Genomic DNA, 12,444 nt, shown 5'->3' with positions numbered 1-12,444 from the left:
AGCCCCCTTGCATGGGGGAGCAGGAACTCTGCGGAAGGGGTGAAGAAGCAGGGAAGCAGCCAGAGGGCCCCCAGCCGGTCCTGAGTGGCCTCCCCCTTGGGCTTCATTGCCCACCGCAAAACAGCGGCGCAGTCCCCGCCGGGCGCTGCGCGGGGATCGCGCCTCGTCCAGGCTGGAGCGGAGCCAGCGCCGCGCACCCATGTGCTTTCCCGGAAAAGCCTCTTCCTTTCGTTTTCGAGGCGGCCGCGGGGGGGCGGGCCTGAGCAGCCGCTGCCGCCGCTGTGCTGGAGCGCCGGGACGCCGGGACGGCCGGGTGAGTGCTGCGGGCAGGTCGCCCCGGGCGAGGAGGAGGAAGGGAAGGTGTCCCCCCTTGGACCTTCTCTCTGCCCGGGGCAGGGGCGTCGTGCTGGGACACCCCACGAGGATTTAGATTTGGGAGGCACTGGGGCATCCGGCTGCACCCTTTGCATGCCCAAATTCAAGTCTATGGTTGGAGATGTTGCTGGGGGTGACTTTTGCTCCCACGTGCAGGGAGAAAACCAATATTGCAGCTTTTACAAGCTGGAGTGGTGTATGGGAGGCTGTCAAGGATGAGATGGGGGATTTTTAGGCACAGAACTGCTACTTTGACCATAAAGGGGTTGTGTTGGTAGTGCTGCAAGAGCTTCTGATCTGGTGGAAACACCGGTGGGAGGTGTGGGGAGCCAGAGCCGGCAGGGATGGTGGCAAAATGGGGCAGACAGTGGCTGTGGGTGCTGGCCGTCACCTCCTCAGCTGCTTCTTGTCGCCCACGGTCCTTCCCATTCATCTCCAGTTATCTCAGAGCTCCCCCCATCCTCTGTACAATGCTCGATGCAAGATGACCAGAGCAAGCGTTTCTACCTGGAGATGTGGGTGTCACTGTATCTAGTTATTTCTTGGTTTTTGTGATAAACTTTGAAACAGGACTGCATGCCATCTTGCCTTGTCTGGTACTCTGCTGCAGGCTGCGTCTGGTTTTCCAATGTAGCTTCTCTGGCATCTAGAGAAATGTTAACAGTACTTGTTTCTTGCACTTTATTTGGCTAGATCTGGAGATCTCTGTGCACATAGTTCTATCTAGAAACATGAGATTTTTCCTCAAGTCATTCACATCTACTACATTCTCTCTTAAACGTTGTCCCTATTCTGAAGGAAAGGCAGAGTTGCTTTTTTTTTTCTCTAAGATATAATGGAAATGCTAAATAAATATTTTGTTGTGTCCCAGAATAATCAGACATATGCATATAAATATAAATATTTGCATTGCAAGAGCCTTAACTGCAACTGCAAGTTGGGGTTCACTCCAGTGAGAGTGTTTGCCCCTCAGTCCCATTTCTTTGGACCACTCTCCAAAAGCTTTGCCTAAATTATCATCTAGCCATAGGTTTTAGAATAGGATAACACTCTTCTGCTGTTCTCATTTTTCCTTACCTCACTGTTTTTACTGCAAATGAGTTGCAGTTGGGGAATTCCTGGCTGTTTTTTGCTTTCGTTTTGCTCTTTTACTTACCAGATCCCAAAAGGCACCGAAGGGGTGTGTGCCTGGGGAGAGCCGTGGGTTAGCAAGTGAAGAAATTAAGGCAGTGGACATTGGTTTTGGTGCCCCCATTCTGTTTCTGGGCTTTCAGTAAGTAGTTTGTTCTCCTTGGAGTGTTCAAGAAGTTGGGAGGTTTGCAACAGGGAGCTTCACATTTTGGTTTTACTTTTCGTCGCTGGGAATGGCATCAATGCCAAGTTGGGGAGAGGAGACAAGTTGTATTTATGCAATGAGTTTTAGTGGTGTTTCTCTATGTGAAGGTTGAGGGCAAGGGTTAAGGCTCAAAAGGTTTTCTGGGTCTTCCTGGGAGGTTTTTGTGCTTTGTTTCATGCTCAGAGGCATGTTACTGTAGGTCACTGCCCGTTGTTTCTGGTGGTTTTATTTAGCAGAGCAGCGGTAGAACAGGAGCTGTGCAGTATTGCATCTAACAGTATTTCATCTAACTTTTCAGTGTTGTTTTCTTCTTGAATATGGGTATTTCGTTAATATGTTTGAGTCTAATATTTGCGTGAGTGGCTTTCAGTCTTTATAGGCATTCAGGTCTGGTTGTTTATTTATTTAATATGGTCTTATTAAATAGCTAGTTCTCGATTGTCAGGGCATTGCTGTCTACAAATTCCTGGGGTTTGGATGGAGAAAAGTAAAATGAAGGTCCCTAAAGGATGGCTGGTCAGGCTACTGGGAAATTATGTTTGTCTTGTATGAAGCCCTGTTATTTTGCAGTTTATTTAAATTTGAGATGTTTAAATGTTTGCTTTTAAGCTTTCTGGTAGATTGAAGCATTGTTTCCTTTGTTTTTAATGCATGTGTTTACTATTAGCATGCTTTATTTGTGTAATTGACAATATTAAATACATTTAAGAGAGCTGGGTCTGTTTAGCCTGGAGGAGATTAAGAGGGGATCTTATAAATATCTCAAGGGTGGGTGTCAAGAGAATGGACCAAACTCCTTTCAGTGGTACCCAGTGGTAGGATGAGGGACAACAGGCACGGACTGGAGCACGGGAGGTTCCATCTGAATATGAGGAGAAACTTCTTTACTGTGAAGGTTCCAGAGCTATGGAACCAGAGGAACCAGAGGCTGCCCAGAGAAGATGTGGAGTCTCCTTCTCTGGAGATGTTCAAAACTTGCCTGGACATGATCCTATGTGATCTGCTCTGGTGATCCTGCTTTAGCAGGTGGGTTGGACTGGATGATCTCCAGAGGTCCCTTCCAACCCCAAGCAGTCTGTGATTCTGTGAATTTCATAATAAAGCATTTAGAATGAAAACTTGCACATTTATTTCCATCTGAGTTTCAGTTTTTGACATCATGGAAATAGCCTGAGGAAAAACCTGAACCTGGTTAAGCCCATGTTTCACCAGGAACTTTTTTGTTGTTCTTGTTAGAATAGTGAATGAGACATATTAGAGAATTTTTATGAACTGGGGGTTTTAGCCACATTTTGTTGGATCCCAAAGTTGTCTCAGTTTGATGTACCGCATCCTGAGAGCTTGATCTGGAATGGAACCTGGGTAGAGTCTTTCTTGCAGTGATATTGTCTTAGTATTTGGTGATGCTGCATAATAACCAACTTTGACATGGTTTTGACCTGAAGAGTCAGAGATTAGTAAAACACCGTGCAGTATCACCAGCTCTTCTCTTATCACATGTCTGCTCGGCTTTTTGGGTGCAGGAACAGATTTGGTCCTTCCCATCCTGCCCTCTGCTGTAGCACGTGGTCAGGTCACATCCCTTTGCTGCATCCATTTGGCTCAGGTTCAAAACATCCAGGGCTGTTCAAAGAGGCAGTGCAGAGAGCGGTGTTGGATTATGGGAGAAGGGGTGTCCTCTGAAACATGAATAAGAAAAACATTTTGAGTGTTTTTACATCCAGTGCTCCAACCTGGGACCCGCTTTTTGTTTTGTCTTCGGCTTCTGGTGCGTGCCATGCCCAGCAGCGATGTGAGGAAGTGATGTTCTGTCCATGCAGTGTGCCCCATGGAGCGGCATGGCTCTGTGGTGAGGTCACGCCAGCACGAGCAGGACTTTCTTTTGAATTAGGAGTTGTCTGCATGCGAATGGGAAGGTCTTGGTTCTTTACAGCAGAGTGCCCTTGTGTCTTCCGCTTCCATTTTGAGTTCTTCACTCAGCTCCATAGAAATCTCCCGCTCTTGTCCTTGGCCAGGTCAAGAAGAAGGCAAAAGTAAAAAGCCTGAAGGCCTGTTGCTCACTTTACTGTAGATACCTGAATGGTCAGTGCAGAGTAGAGCATGTCTGGGGAGTGAGGGCTGAGCACAAGAGAAGGTGGGTTCCGCAGCACGACTCCCCGTCCCTCCACCCTGGTAGTGGTGGGGTGGCCGCTGCTGTTGGGTTGGGAAGGTGTTTGCTCAGGAAAGGGCAGTTACTGGGGAAGGGCACTGAGTGCACCAGCCTCGTTAGGGGATGAAACGGTTCTACCCAAGAGGATGCTTCCACTCAACAGTGTTACCAGCTTTTGACTGAACTAGGCTGGGCACTTACATCTTAGGGCACAAGGCTCAGTCTTGCATTTTTATCACACCAGCCGTGGATCCTCAAATGTCCAAACTTTGTGGTTGCTGGTGGTTTGAGTGGAGGTTGCTACCTAGAGATGAAAAGCTCCACGGCTGACTCCAGGATCAAAGGCAGAGCTTCTGGATCTTGGACCTGTGTAATTGCTTACTCCCTCTCATATCTATACCCTTACTTCATTTTTATTACCTCTAGGCATCTGCAGTGAGACAACTACATGGAGGTATGCACCATGTGTTGGGGAATTACTGTGTGCTGAAATGCTGCTGCTAGCAGTTCAGTTCTTCATCAGGGTATGGAGCAGAAGCCGCCTTTGCATTGGACAAGTGAGAGGAGGCTGAGCACACAACCATGCAGGTAAGAGACTGTGTGTGCATGGCTTTGTTGTGAGAAGGAAGCAGAAGTGGAGTGTGACATTGTCACTGAAGTAGAAATGAGATGTTCATCCCCACAAAATGAGCAACAAGAACAGCTGCCTGAGCCCTCTGTGCAGGCAAATATCTTGCTCTTAGAGTCTCACACCTCCCAGAGGTCCTGCTGCATGTGAAAGATGCCTGAGATGTTACACTTTGCAGGCAACCACTGCAGTGATGCAGACAGCAACAGAGCCTCCAGTTGTTTGCTGCTGTCCCTTGCCGTGCCACTGCATTGGGCACTGTGCAGACGAGCCCTGTGGTCCTCTTGCCCTGTAATGCCTGGGCTGGGGTTTGCCACATGACATGGTGACAGTAAGGCAGATAAGAAATGCTGGGCTGGACAAAGGGGTAGAAGAGCAGATAGAGTCATGAAGAATTGTGCTGGCTGCTTGCTTGTGTGAGTGAACAGCTCTCGCTCCTATACCCATTGCTACCCTTTCTGCTTTCATCCCTCTAGCCCCCACTTCAGAATGATGATCTGGACCTGGAAGCAGCCGTAGCAAACGCCCGGCCCCAGCTAGTGGAGTTCCTCAGTCACCGTCCCGAATGGCTGCTCACGACCTCCCGGTGCTTCCTCCCTGGAGTGGCCATGGACAGCCTGGATGGCATCACCAACGCCAAAGAAAGAGTCTCAGTGCTCCTTGACCTGCTGGAGGCGGCAGGCCCTGCCACCTGGAAGCAGTTTGCACAGTACCTCTGCATGGAGTGCGACCTCCCCCTGGATCTGGAGATACTGCTCATGAGTTCTGCGGGAGAAGGTAATGGAGATCAGGTCAGCTTCTTCTGGCTGTCTCCAAACACAGCCATTGCCTTGGCCCCCGATAGCCAGCAGACCACTGTAAGGAGTGAGACCACCTGTGTCCCCACTTGTGCGGTCAGTGAGAGGTGACAGTTTGCTTTGTGGTGTCCAGGCAGTTACAAGTGAGGCAAAGCCTCTTGGTTAAAAAATGATGTGACTTGGTTCACCCTGCCTGTCTATCACCATTGTCTCTGAAACAAGATCAGTCCCTCCAAACAGAGTGATTGCCAGCAAACAGCAATAGTTTATGTTTTCATATGCTTTTTTTCCACGGCTGCTAAGCCTTTGCTGGTGTTGGTGGGCACTTACTTCATTCTTTCGATAAGAGTTGGCCTGATTTGAGGGTGGAGGGTTCTGTGGACCTTGTGGGAACCTGTGTGGTCGTATAATCTGGATTCCTGAATAGGAAATGTCCCCAAGGGTGAAGTCACTTTGCTCAGAGAAAAAATAGTGTTCTTGAGACTCTAATTAAGTATGTTTGAAATGTGTGAAAAAAAAGGTGTGCTGTGCTGTAGGGATTCCTGATTGCTTTTTGTGGGAGTGGGGAGGAATTCCAGCCTTTTAATCCTGTGGTGTATCATGAGAGAAGACATTTCTTAAGGTTTCAGAGTTGGCTTATGCTGGTTTAACTGTAATATTAATAGTTTAGCGTAATTGATCCTTCTGAAGATGAATTGCTTTCGGTTTTGCTCTAGGGATGGCTTTCAGTTAACCCTGCCCCCCTGCACAGCCCTGTGGTTGCAGGGACTGTCCCAGGTGTGTGGGCAGGAGTTGGTGGTTTGGAGGATGACACAGGACCACACTTTAGAGTAGTGATGCAGTCTTAGGTTAGGCAGGATTAACCATTAGATCATTGTAGCTGAAGTGACTCCCAGGGAGAAGAGTTTCTGTCTGCGTGGTGAACAAGACTGGAGCACTGATGCGGGCTAAAACCAACCTGAGGGGCAGTCCAAGCAGTACTTGGGATGAGTAGTGAATAGTGGGATTGAGTGTTCCAGCACCAGAACAGGCTTATATGGCACACAGGGCAAGAGTCAGGATATCTGAGCAGTTGAAGGGATTTTATGTGAGGCTGTGGTGCACGTGTGCCCATTTGGAGCCTTGTTCTTTGTGGCTTTGTGCTGACGCTAGAGCTGGAAATTGCTGGAAATGGCAGTGAGGGGAATTAACGTATGAAGGCTTCCTATCAGATTTTGGAGAGCGATGCTTTCACGCATGAGTTTATCTGAACAGAAGAGCCCTGGTGACATGTGGACTCTGGTGAATGTTTTTTGGGGGCTGGCTGTGCTGAGAGGGGTTTTGCAGCAGCTTGAGCTGTGCAGTGAGTCAGAAAAGGCCCTTGACTGGGCTGGTAACTGACTCTACCAACGGTTTCATCACAGAAACACCTCCTTTGAAGGAATGGGGAAGAGTATGGTTTCCCTTTTTGGATGCAGTGTGGTTTTTAGATCAGCCAAAGCTGCCTACGCTCTGAGGTTGTATGTATCATAAAGTCGTTTCACTCCTCCCTTGAAAGCAGAGGTTAACTGTATTTTAGAGCAGTCTGAAAGGAAAAGATCAGATGGGGAGCGTGAAACCTGGCTGTATCGTATCAGCACTTATACTGCGTCTTGGTTTGTACCACTGTGTGTGGTGTTGGCCAGCAGCACCCCAGATTTCAAGAGGAGGACACTTTCAGTAATTGTATTTCATTTCCAATCCAGCTCCTTTAGGTAACTTAAGCCAGAAACCAGAAGCATGCACAGATGGGAGTGCCTGGTCGTCTGTGCCAAAAGGTAAGGCTGGAACAGACCCTGGGGTGCTATGCTCTTGGAGTTTATCTTCTCTGCCCATGGGCTGGACACAGCTACAAATGTCCCACATATTGGCCACAGCGCTGGCAAGCTGTGGGAAGCCACTGCAGCTCCAGGTTTGGTTTTTCTTCTCTTGGTGGTCTCCAGATGAACCTCCTCTGTTTCGTTTTCTCTCCCTGAGTTTTAGGAAAGCCTTTTTGGCCCTGACTTTGCTAAGGAACTTGCTTATTTTAGTTTCTATAGCCAAGGGAATCTCCCAGCCACTCTGCAAAATCCCCACTTTTTGCGCTTTTACAGTGGTTGGTTGCTTGGTAGACGGAGGAAGTTGGTTTGGCTTTTAGAGGAAGAGCAGAAAGACTATTCTGGAGTTGATCCAGCAGAAACCATTGCAGAGTTGTCAGAGCTAAAGAAAACATATGGCAGTAGTTCTAGGGTTTTCTTCAACGGTGAATTTGGGAGTGAAGCCTTCCTGCTCAGTACAGATCATTAAATTAGGTGTTTATTTTCAAGATCCCTCCTCTTCCCCTGGCATGTTACCATCACCCAAGTGTCAGTCAGAAGCCTTTGGTGCAATGTGAGAATCCTGAAGGTATGTGCCACCACTGAGTAATATCCCTGGACCCTCGTGTAACAGCTGCTGAAATAATTGGAAGCTGCTAATTTCCTCAGTCACCAGATATTAATTTTCCAGAAAATGAAATGCCAGCCCGGGTCCTCTGGCTTGGTGAGAAGAAAAATGGTGGAGGTAGCAGCAAAAGGAATCCAGATCATCACAGAAAGCTGCCATCAGTTTGCTGTGTCCTCTTGAAATGTGTGCTGGGGGAAAACGGAGCATCGCGCAATGCAGCTTTGTGTTCTTTGGCTGCAGCCTGGTGATAGCGCAGCAGGGTGATAGCGCAGTTCCTGTGTTCAAACAAGGCAGATGCATTGCCCAGCCTACAAAAAGCCTCACCAGTGAGGTGGTTGTGTTCAGCCTTGGTAAATGCAGGGCAGCTTGTTCCAGCAGTGCGTGTGGCTCCTTCATGCTGTGCTCCATGGACAGCTGAGCTCGTTGGAGGCTGCTCGGGCATCTGGCTGCCCTCACAAGGAGACCCTGTGGAGCTGAGATGTGTCTGGTCATTGATATTTCCTGCTCCTGCTGTCTTTCAGGTCCATCACACGGGCTTATCCTGCTTTGACTGGACTTAAATCCTGAGGAGGAGTGGAGAACAGTTGAAAGAAATTGGGCTGTGGGCTTTGCTGCAGTGTGTAGCTGGGATATGTGGTCCTGCTGTTTGGTTTATCTCTGTCTCAAATCTGCCAGGCTTCTTTCGTGTGCTCAGAACTGCTTCTTCTGTGCCTTATGCACTTTGTAGTGCTTGTGGTATAAGTCTTTGATTAGGCTGTGTGTAGCCCTTAATGCTCTCTCTACTTCTGTATGCTCCTCCAAACCCAGAACTGCACGTACCTTTTGCCTTCCAGCAACTGTATTGCCAAGAAGGTAGTTTCCTTGGATGCTTTTTGATGGGTTGTTATGATAGGTTTTTGCTAAGGTTCTGACATGGTTTAGCAGTGTGCTTCTAAGCAAATGAGATTGTGCAAAAGGATCTGAGCATCATTTGCTAAACCTAACACATTTCTTGCAAAACACACCTTTTAAATTTCATGTTGTTTCCTGCAAAGACTTTCAAAGCCAGGATTCCACCAGCATCTTGTACCTCCCGGTTTCTGATGTTCCAGCTGCTGTTGGCTGAGAACGCTAATATTTGGATATTAATAGCTCTGTGAAGCACAAAGTCATGTTCCAATATTAGATAAATGTTGAGTCCTTGTAGCTGATCGTGTGTCCTAGGGAAGAGGAAGGACCTACTTGACTTTTCTGCACAAAAACTCAAGTGGATAGGACAGGGAAGTGGCAGATCATAATGTGGCAGGCAAGACTGATGTTATCAACTTGGAAAATCTGTGTAAATAAGCTGAAGTGTTGGAAAGAATCACCTGGGGAAGTTCAGGGAGCTCTATTACTAAAGGTCTTTAAACCACCCCAAGCCCCTCGGTCACTCCTGAGAGCTGTAGCATATTTAGGGTGGGACAAGAGGATGGGTTAGCCTCATGAGGACCAGCTCAAGCTGTCTTTCTCTACCTAGATGCACCTCTGCTTTTATTCCAACATTTGCAAAAGCAGTTCTGTGGAGTCGGCCTGAATTTGCAAATACTTTTGTCTCTTTGATTTTGCCTCTTCAGCTCCCCAAATGCTTTGCTGGAGAGTCTCATCCAGCTTTGATAAGCTGTCATTCAAAATGGTCTTTTGACATGTTTCTGACTTTTCACTTTTCAGGGTTTGCTCGACGTCGCCATCGCAGCAGCTCTGTGAGTGATAGGGATGCTAAACAGCAGCGACTAGGTACGTACGTGTTCCAGAAGCAGAGCGGTGGTGTGTGTCCCTCTGAGGAAGGACCTACTTAACTTCTTTGCAGAAACACCTAAGAAATCAACCTCAGGTGTTGAGGGAAACTTTTGTTTATCTGCTGCATAACCTCTTAATGCAACAGGTTATAAAATACACAGAAAACGGGACCTGGCAAATAATAAGAAACATTCACAGCAATTTCAGAGATATATTAAATCTACCCAAGGAGACGGGATGCAAATGGCATAGGCTAAAAAGTCCCTTAAAGTGTGATATGCCAGTAAAGCATTCGGTTGTAGGTCATCCTGGTACCCGTTTATTGTTTTTAACCACATCAGGAGGCATACTGACAATTTAAAACCCAATAAAGGCTCCACAGTTTCTCTAGCACTTTAAAAGCTCTTATGATTTCAGCTCACTCTCAAGCAGAGAAGTAACTGAATAGATGAGTGATGACCAAGTTGAGCCAGAGTAATTCCAGGAAAGACAGGGCAGGCTGAGCAGTCTGGTGGAGGAGCACAGGGAGTGTGGCAGAGCCGGCAGCTGGGCTGGGCTGGAGCCAGGTTTTGGCTGCAAGTTTGTGTACAGGAAGGTTCTTGAGGAGCTGCTCCCAGGAGGCCAGATCGTGTCCATTGACAAAACTCAGCAGCAGTGAGGACAGGGTTTTTCAGAAGGTGCGGCGCGTCCTTAATTATCACCATTATTCTCTCTTCAACAAAGAGATGCTGATACCATCAGGGATCTCAAATTCTCAAAGCAAAAGATAAGTCTGTTCTGAGGTGCAGAGAGCTGAGCAAGGGTGACACAAGGCCAGGTGTCATTGAATGGGGAATTATATGCATAGTACACCAATACCTAATTCACCTCTTAAAGAGAAAATATGATTCAGTTTTTATATAAAGCTTTTTCACCTTTTCCCTGAATTTTCTTCTTCTCTATGCAAAAGTAGGAAAAATTATGGGTTATTTTCCTGTGTCCAAAATTCGTCATTTCTACCTAGCTCTGTGGAGCAGCCTTTGTTTCTATGTGTTTAAGTGTTAGTATGAACTTTTTCACCCTCATACTCACTGTGTTGTCTTCTCTCTCAGATTCAACTGAAAAGTACCGGCGTCTCCTCGTTGATTCTATCTGCCAGAGATACGGAAGCACGAGAGCAGCAGGAGCAGCAGCACAGCAACAAACACAGCCACTGCCTTTCAAACAAGCCTTTGTCAGCCTTGTCATTCGGCAGAGCAAAGCCTCCCGCTTAAAAGAGAGAACAGATAGACCCCGGAGGGATGCAGCGGGTGCTTCCGAACCAGAAGAATGTGTGGGTACAGCCGTGAAAGTGTCAGATCTGTTTCGTAGCGTTATCGCATCAGGCATGACGAAGGTGATCTTTTTGGTTGGTAAACCAGGTACAGGCAAAACCATGCTAATGCACAGGATTTGTCAGAAATGGGCAGAAGGTGTCCTACCTCAGTTTCTCTTCACTTTCCTGTTTGAGTTTCGGCAGCTGAATTTATTAAAAAGAAAATTGACCCTGAAGGAGCTTTTGTTTGACCTGTTTCTTCAGCCAGAAGACAGCCCTGATGAAGTGTTCCAGTACCTGCTGAAAAATGCCTGGCGTACACTGATCATCTTTGATGGGCTGGATGAGTTTGCAGCTAACATGGATGTGTCATCCTCTTCTAAGGGAGGCCCAGCTCTTACCTCCCCTATGTCCATATCTCAGCTCTTTGCAAACCTCTGTCATGGGAAGCTCCTGCCTGGTTGCACAGTGTTGGTCACCAGCCGACCTAAGAGATTACCAGACTTCTTATTAAACACAGTAGACCTGCTAGGAGAAATCTGGGGATTTGACCATGAGAAGGTTGAGGAGTACGTCAGCCACTATTTTAATCAGCATTCATTCAAAGAACAAGCCATTGCTCACCTGAAGAACAACACCAAGCTCCTCAGCATGTGTCAGATCCCTGCTCTGTGTTACGTTGTGTGCATCTGTTTGGAATATTTGCTCCTTAAACATCAGATGAGTGTGGAGCTTCCTCAGACTATGACACAGTTTTATATCAGAATGCTTCTCATCTTCATAAACAAACAGCAGGGACAGCGTGTGCGTGATGAGGTGACTCAGCTGAACTGTAACAAGAAGGCCATTTGGGGTCTGTGTGACCTTGCACTGAAAAGCCTGGAAGATATGAAACTTGTATTTTATGTAGGTGATATTCCAGAGCACGTGAAGGAATTTGCTTCCTTACATGGACTGCTGACTGTCTTTGAGGTGAAGACGAGTGGCACTCACCCAGAGACTGGCTATGCCTTTGTGCACTTGAGCTTGCAAGAGTTTTTTGCAGCAGTGTGTCTCATGATAAGTGACAGGGTAGACAAGAACTACCTGAAGAAGAAGTTCTCTTTGAAGTCAAGGTGGACTTTAAAGAATGTGGCGAAGACTGAGTTCATCGAGAATTTTCACATCTTTCTCTCAGGCTTGTCGTCAAAGGAGTGCAGGACATTTCTCATGCTGCTGGCTGAACAAGATGAAGCGTGGGTGCGGGACAAGCAGGATACAATCCTGCAGTCTCTCAAGAAACTGGCGGCCACTCACCTGACAGGACCTAAGGTCATCGAGCTCTGCCATTGCACCTTTGAAACACAAGACCTCAAAGTTGCCCAGCACATTGGGCGCCTGCTTAATTTCAAGTACGAGTTTAAAAACTTTAGACTGACACCTCTGGACATGTCAGCTTTGGTTTTTGTCATAAACTCAGGCCAGGATTTGACTTATTTGGATTTTGTAGGATGTCTCATGGACATTGACTGTTTGGAGGTTCTGGCTGGCTGTAAAAATATTGAGCACTTAAGGTAAATGTGCTGAGTGCTGTGAGCTGGTGGGGGGAGAGAAGGGGCCAAGGGAATGGACGGGCAAGCCTGGTATTTGTTTTAGAAGGGAAAAAATGTGTGAGAAGTTCTGATC

General features: G+C 47.3%; 1 protein-coding gene across 1 annotated transcript in view; it reads left to right on the top strand.

Moving 5' to 3' along the window:
- Positions 1–4,442: 4,442 nt before the first annotated feature.
- Positions 4,443–12,444, top strand: part of NLRC5 (NLR family CARD domain containing 5) — a 40,448-nt gene continuing 32,446 nt past the window's right edge. Inside the window, exons 1-5 of the mRNA XM_065847992.2 lie at positions 4,443–4,448; positions 4,965–5,265; positions 7,019–7,081; positions 9,417–9,482; positions 10,577–12,332. Of these exons, the coding sequence (XP_065704064.1) occupies positions 4,443–4,448; positions 4,965–5,265; positions 7,019–7,081; positions 9,417–9,482; positions 10,577–12,332 (2,192 nt within the window). The remainder of the gene's footprint in view (positions 4,449–4,964; positions 5,266–7,018; positions 7,082–9,416; positions 9,483–10,576; positions 12,333–12,444) is intronic.

Source organism: Patagioenas fasciata, chromosome 13 (assembly GCF_037038585.1).
Source record: "Patagioenas fasciata isolate bPatFas1 chromosome 13, bPatFas1.hap1, whole genome shotgun sequence".
NCBI classification, from domain to species: Eukaryota; Metazoa; Chordata; class Aves; order Columbiformes; family Columbidae; genus Patagioenas; species Patagioenas fasciata.
The sequence above is the reverse complement of the archived record's forward strand: the minus strand, read 5'-3'. Positions and strand labels throughout refer to the sequence as shown.